This window comes from Neltuma alba, unplaced genomic scaffold (assembly GCF_004799145.2).
Source record: "Neltuma alba isolate B1F8T4 unplaced genomic scaffold, ASM479914v2 tig00010984_pilon, whole genome shotgun sequence".
In the NCBI taxonomy this organism is placed as follows: domain Eukaryota; kingdom Viridiplantae; phylum Streptophyta; class Magnoliopsida; order Fabales; family Fabaceae; genus Neltuma; species Neltuma alba.
This window is the reverse complement of record NW_021635745.1, coordinates 6,714-13,994: the sequence shown is the minus strand read 5'-3', so window position 1 is coordinate 13,994 and position 7,281 is coordinate 6,714. Positions and strand designations below refer to the sequence as shown.

General features: G+C 32.5%; 1 protein-coding gene across 1 annotated transcript; it reads left to right on the top strand.

Annotated features, from left to right (window-relative positions):
* The first annotated feature begins 425 nt into the window (after positions 1-425).
* Positions 426-5,552, top strand: LOC114760516 (TMV resistance protein N-like). Its single transcript, XM_028949774.1, has 6 exons — positions 426-988; positions 2,681-3,794; positions 3,900-4,196; positions 4,283-5,098; positions 5,192-5,421; positions 5,522-5,552. The coding sequence occupies exons 1-6, from the start codon at positions 501-503 to the stop codon at positions 5,550-5,552; spliced, it is 2,976 nt and encodes a 991-aa protein (XP_028805607.1). The 5' UTR covers positions 426-500.
* Positions 5,553-7,281: the final 1,729 nt, after the last annotated feature.

Below are 7,281 nucleotides of genomic sequence, written 5' to 3'. Positions count from 1 at the left end.
AATTGAATTTATTAATACTCATTTACATTTTTTAAACAATTTTACAACATTTCGATTTTTAATTATTTATGTTAAGACTGGGCTTATTTCATTTTTTCGATAAAAAAAATCCTTTATGAGGAAGTTTCGTGGAGGCTTGGCATCGGCCTCAATTATTGATCCGTACTCTAACCCTTCTGCAGGAAGTGGGAATTAATGCATGACAGCTTTAGCAAAAGTAGAAATGAATGCATGACAGCTTTATAATCCAAAGTAACTTCTGGGAAGCTGCCCTAATCAACAAGACTATTTTGGCCCCTAACTTACTGTACGTGGATGAGATGACCCAATAGGGTCGTACTACAAATGGGTAAATGACCGCCTCTTGTTCTCCAAAAACCACCAAGAGCCTCCTCTGTCAACCTCTCATTGTTTCCAGCCCAAGGACGACATCTTTCTCCTTTGCTTTATTCTAGGCTCCTGCGAGTCTGCTAAAATTAGCTACGCACGACGTTGCTGTCATGGCTCAACCAGCAGTGTCCTCTTGTATTGATTACAAATGGAAGTATGACGTGTTTCCTAGTTTTCATGGTGAAGACACTCGGTTAAGTTTCGTTAGCTTTCTTCGCGGATCTCTACATGAAAGAGGAATCCGTGTCTTTATGGATGATGAGCACATCAGAACGGGAGAAGAAATAACACCAGCACTTATCAAAGCCATAAGAGAATCCAGGATAGCTATCATAGTTTTCTCCGAGAACTATGCCAACTCAACATTCTGCCTGCAGGAACTTGTAGAGATTCTCGAGTGCTTTAAAGAAGAAGGTCGGTTAATATATCCAGTATTTTACTATGTGGATCCATCAGAGTTGCGACGTCCGAGAGCAAGCTATGCAGAGGCTTTGGCTCGATTGGAGAAAAGATTTAAGGACAACAAACAACAAGTAGAAAATTGGAGGTTGGCTTTGTCCCAAGCAGCTAATTTGAAAGGGTGTCATCTCAAAGCCAAGTATGTTTTTCTACCGTTTGCTTTTTTATTTTTCTTAAACTATTTGAATATTATTCTTCTGACTTCTGAGATTCTTCTAACAACGTGACCTGATTAATTAGACGTGATTAAATACAAATCCAACATGAAATGTAAGGCTTTTGATTACATTTTTGTCGTTTTCATTTCTTTGAAAAGCCCGTGCAAAAGATTATCTTGAAATAATTTTTTTCACCCTGAAATAATTTTTTGATACATTCAAACAGCCTAAAATATATATTTTCTTATAAACACTCATCAGTGTTTTAAAATAATTTTTGATGTATTCAAAATCGTCTTAAAATATTTTTTCAATAGAGCAACTATATTTCTAAAATAACTTTTTATTCTAATAACACCTGATATTTTAAAATATTTTTTTAGTAACAATAAATACTCTAAACTAAAAATACTAATTGCTATTTCAAAACAAATTTATGTTGATAGATGCATTAAAACTTATTTTAGAATACTGAGTGATACTAAAACATATTTTAAAATACAAAGTATACCAAAATTTATTTTAAGGTATTGGGCGGGTTCTCCTTAAAAACTATTTTAGATTATTGAGAGTATAAAAATTATCTTAAAATAATGAATGCTCTTAGAAAAAGTATTTTAAAATATTTAGTGTAAAAAAAGCATCCAAACCCCTTTATTATTATTTTAGAATAATGAATGCTCTTAAAAAAAGTATTTTAAAATATTTGATGTTAAAAAAAAAGTATTCAAACCCTTTTATTTTTAAGGTCAAAGAAAAACCCCTTCATTTTTGACCCAAAACGATATGGTCTTGGGTGGAGGAGGACGGTAGTCGAGGGAAAGGGTAGAGAAGAGAAACAATTTCCTTATCCTTTCTCACCCAATGCAGAGCAGCTCTATTAGTTAACATAATTATTTTAGTAGGCATACATATATGTAGCAATAATTATATATATTATTTATTGAAAAAAAAGACACAAAAAGAATCTTGAAAATGACGAATTCCAATTTTAGCAGCTAATAATTCATAATACCACGCCTTAAATAGATATTTTGAAATTGAAGCAAAATGACAGAAATACCCTTATGTTCATTTTTATATTAAAATTAGTAAAATAAATTGAAAATTTGTTATTACCATCCGAAGTTTAGGAATTGAATGTTTCCTCAATATATGATTTTTTTCTCATTTCTCAAGTATTTAAATTAAAACTGTGACTTGTTAAGCTTTATTCAAAAAGTTGTGAATGAATTATAGTTAAATTTATATATGTGTGTGTGTATTTTTGTTTTGGCATCATATTAATAGTAAAGTATTAATGACCTAATGACCATCCTTGAATTTGGCAGTTTTTTTAAGCAAAAGACATTTGTATTATTTCTATTTAATTTTAAAATGCCATTTTAGTTTCCTTCCCTTTAATGTATTATGAACCGTTAGTTTCCTAAATTTGGGTTTAGCATGTTGGAGTGCTTTTTTTTTTGTGTCATTTCCCTTTATTTATATTAAAAATTTATTTATTTATTCTTTTTATAATATGGATTGAGTGTTTTGCCTGACAATACTTACATATTTGCTTGGATAAGGAATGAGACCTTTTATAAGGATGAATAGAAGACGACAAAAGTTAGCTTTGGCACGTCATCTAATTTTTAGTTTGATTAATAGTGAACTTTTCTCTGATTGTTCAGGATTGCAAATGAGCAAGAACATATTACAGAGATCACCAATGAAGTATCAGCGAGGATTCATCGTATTCATAATCATTTACACGTTACTCGATACCCTGTTGGACTTGTGTCTCGAGTGAAAAAAGTGGTCTCACATTTAGATCTTTGCTCTACTAAGAAAAATAAAATGGTTGGAATTGTAGGACTTGGTGGGATAGGTAAATCAACGATTGCAAGAGTCTTATATAATTTGATTTCTGATCATTTTGAAGGCCTATGTTTTCTTTTTGATGTGAGGAAAAACTCTAAAATGCCAAATGGTTTGGCACGTCTTCAAGAGACATTGCTTTGTAAATTAGTCAAGGAGAAGGATCTCAAATTGGGTGATTGGTATGAAGGAATACCAATAATAAAACATAGGCTTGGCCACAAGAAAATTCTTTTGGTCATTGATGACGTTGATGAATTGAAACAATTAGAAGCACTAGCTGGAAATTGTGATTGGTTTGGTCCTGGAAGTAGAATTGTCATAACGACTAGGGATAAACAGTTGCTAGTAAGTCATCATGTGAAGAGTATTTATAATGTTGAGGAATTAAATGATGAGGAATCTCTTCAATTGCTTTGTTGGTGTGCCTTTGAAAAGGAGAATGTGGAGTTTGACTTCATGGAGGTTTCTAAACGTGCAATACGTTATTGTTGTGGACTTCCATTAGTTTTAGAAGTGACTGGTTCTTACTTATGTGGTAGAGGAGTCAATGAATGGCACTCTGCATTGGATCAATTCAAAAGAATTCCAGAAGGAAAAGTTTTGGAAGTCCTTCGATTAAGCTATGATGCTTTAGGAGAATTTGAGAAAGAAATTTTTCTACACTTGGCTTGTTTTTCCAAAGGTGAGGAATTAGGAGAAGTTAAGGGCATGTTGTTATGTTTATATGGAATCCCACTGGATAATGTTATTAATGTTCTAGTCAATAAATCCCTCATAAGAATTGAAGGAGATCAGGTGTTAATGCATGACGTGATTGAAGATATGGGTAAAGAAATTGTTCGACAAGAATCACCAGATGAACCCGGTAAACGAAGTAGGTTATGGTTCTACCAAGATATTCTTCATGTTTTAAATCGAAACACAGTAAGATCACTGATATATGAATTCTATTTTTTATTCTTTAAAATTACGTTATGATTTTTGCATGTCTAAGTTTTGAAATTTATTGTGTGCTATTCATTTTGACAGGGAACCAATAAAGTGGGAGTCATATTTCTAGACCTACCTGAAGACTTTTCTGAAGATAATGAAGTACAAATGCAATGGAGTGGAAAGGCATTCATGAAGATGACAAATCTCAAAATCCTTGTGATAAAAAATGCAAGCTTTATTTCAAAATGCCCCACACATCTTCCAAAGAGTTTAAAGTGGTTGAAATGGAAGGGGTATCCTTTCAAGTTTTTGCCGCATAATATTTGTTCAACAGAACTTATTTGTCTTGACTTGTCGAATAGTTGTTTTGATACACTCCAGCCATTTACGAAGGTACGTATGTATGTATATCTAACACTTGTCATATTTCTTCATGGTTTATGTGTCTAACTTTCTAAGAATTTATTTTGTTTTTGCAGAAGTTCCACACTTTAAGCCGCATGAATTTTAGAAATTGCCAATTTCTACAACAAATTCCAGATTTATCTGGAGTTTTTAATTTAAGAGAATTGTGGCTTGATGATTGCACAAATTTAGTTGAAATCCATCATTCAGTTGGGTGTTTAAATAAATTGAAGGAATTGAGTGCCATGCGATGCAATAGCTTGGAAATTTTGCTTCCAGACCTTAGACTGGTATCTCTTGAGAATCTCAACCTCTATGGTTGTTCAAGGCTCTATAGTTTCCCAGAGATATTGATTGAGATGAAATATATGCGAAATCTTCACTTGGGTAGAACAGCCATTATTGTGTTGCCATCTTCAATTTGTAATCTCATTGGACTTGAAACCTTAAACATAGAGGAATGTCCTTATCTTGAGCAACTACCAACTACCATTTGTTTGCTGCCAAATCTTTGGGAGCTAAATGCAACTTCTTCTAAAGTATTGTCTCATATAAAGATGTATAAGGAAGGACAAGAAGAAAACTTGGATTGCTATGCACTGTCTTTGAAATTGGAACGTTTTTGCTTCTCAAAATGCAATTTATCAGATGACTCTCTTGCTCTTTGCCTCTCTCACTTCACTAATATGATACATTTAGATATAAGCTTCAGTAGTCGTGTTACGACCCTTCCAGCATGCATCAAGGAATGTCACCATTTGAAATATCTTTCCCTGGATCATTGCAACCGACTTCAACATATTGAGGAGATGCCACCAAACTTGGAAAAATTCAGTGCCATATGTTGCATGTCATTGACAAAAAGATCTGAAAGCAGAGTATTGTATCAGGTCTCTCTTCTTCTATCCCTCCCTCTATGTGTATATAATCATCTCTCTACATTTTATTTATTAGTTTTTTTTTCTTTCAAATGCAATTGATAGGTACTCAACTTGCAACCTGGGAAAACAAACTTTATCTTTCCTGGAGGTAAATTCCCAGAAAATCTTGATAGTTATAGTAGGAGAAGCTGTGTGTCTTTTTGGGTTCGTGATGTGTTTCCAACAATTTTTATATGGATTCTTGTGAAACAAGATCAGGATTTTCTCTTCAGTTGTTCATTCTTGGTGCACGTCAATGACGTCAAGCTAGATATTTCTTCTGAGTGGCTTCTGTTATCAACAATGAAAATGGATCATTTATGTATATGCGATCTACAAAGTATGATTCCCAAGGCTGAACTCCCACATCGAAATAAATGGAATCATGTGAAGGTTTCCATCAAGAGCAATGCCCAAGAAATGAAAAATGAAAGGGATCAATTTCACTTAGCCCTTCATGTTTATAAGCAACAAAAAAACTCAACACCATCCGATTTATGGATCCTAGGAAAACATACATTGATAGTAACTCCTGGGAAAGATTACAACATCCACAACACCGGGAAGAACTTGAAGAAAACATGTTTTACCAAGGTTGGGTTTCTCCTTTTTTTCTGTGTTACCTACTTTAATATCTTTCTCATGTCAAAACATTGCTTGATTACTAGTAATGACAACAAATCCAACAAACTAGGTGAAACAAAGATGGGGATTGAAGGAGTTGACGATAGAAACAGATAGGATCTAATTAAAAAAGAGAAATTACAAGAAATTTTAGATTAATTTACCCTTAAAAATATGGTGATTTTGAAGCTTATTTGTTTTATTACTTATGCAAGTTGACTATTGCATAACTAATACAAATGTAAATAGACATTTTTAACTTGAGATGATAATATTTCAATGTACTTGTTTAGACCTAGCTCCAGGTGTGGTCAATCTCAAGGCCCAGGTTTCACGAATGAAGAACATGTGAAGGCAGAGCGAGCGTTATTACCATCCACATGGAATTATGATGTGTTTTTGAGTTATAGAGGTGACGATGATGAATGTTCAAGTTTTGTTAGCATCTCTACAATTCCTTATGTGAAAGGAGAATCCATGCCTTCATTAACAATCAATTTCTCAAGACAAGTGAGGAAGAATTGAAAGCAATACAAGAATCCAGGACCACTATCATAGTTATCTCCAAAAACTATGCATCCTCAACATCTTGTTTGGATAGTCTTGCCACCATTCTTGAGTGCTTTAGCATAGAATGTCGATTGTTTATCCAATTTTTTATGGCGTGGAGCCATTAGAGCTGCGAGATCAAACAGGGAGTTACGGAAAAGTATTTGCAAGGCTTGAGAAGATATACAAACACAACAAACAGTTAGTGCAAAAATGGAGGCTGGCTTTGTCTAAAGCAGCTAACTTGAGAAGCATTACCAAGTATGTCCTTACCCTTTTTCTTAATTATTCTTATTTTTGGACATTACTTTAGCTATTAATACTCCATATCTCAAATTGGTTCATTAAACAAAAATTCATAAATAAGACATACTACTTCCTATTCTTAACATAAGAGCTAATTGATTCATTTGAGTAAATTAAGAAAATTAGTTCAGTTAGTTATTTGTAATAAACAGGTATTATCTTCCCTAAAATATCCTTGCTAATCAATTGTCATTTGATAAAAATATTTGATATGTGCAATTATTACAAAGACTACTTTAGAAAAAAAAAGAATAAATATGAGAGACAAAATGGATTGAGATTTTATATTTAGAACCAATTTGAAACTTAAACTAGTTTTATATTAAGGACCGAAAGTAGTATCATTTATAATCTATGAATATGAGTTATTCAAATTTTGATATTAGTTGCATATAAAATATAGTTTTTGATTTTATATCAATATAACTCTAATATACATTATTCTACTTTACGTGGGAATAATATATTGATAAAAATGCTTTGCTACTACCGGTTAACATGAGATATATTATTCCTGGTTCCTCCCATAATGAGTAGAATGAAAAAGGATAAAAGCATAATTTTGTAAATGAAAAGTATTTTTCATGTATTTGAATAAAAATTAATAAAATCGAATTGCAAATTCATATTAGTAATATAATAAGTATTGTATATCTTGTGTTGCACAAATCAAA

Excerpts from the sequence above, each read along its gene's own strand:
- LOC114760516 (XM_028949774.1), top strand. The coding sequence starts at position 501 with ATGGCTCAACCAGCAGTGTCCTCTTGTATTGATTACAAATGGAAGTAT. Across the intron at positions 4,197-4,282 it reads CACTCCAGCCATTTACGAAG|AAGTTCCACACTTTAAGCCG; the intron begins GTACGTATGTAT and ends TTGTTTTTGCAG. Across the intron at positions 5,099-5,191 it reads AAAGCAGAGTATTGTATCAG|GTACTCAACTTGCAACCTGG; the intron begins GTCTCTCTTCTT and ends TGCAATTGATAG.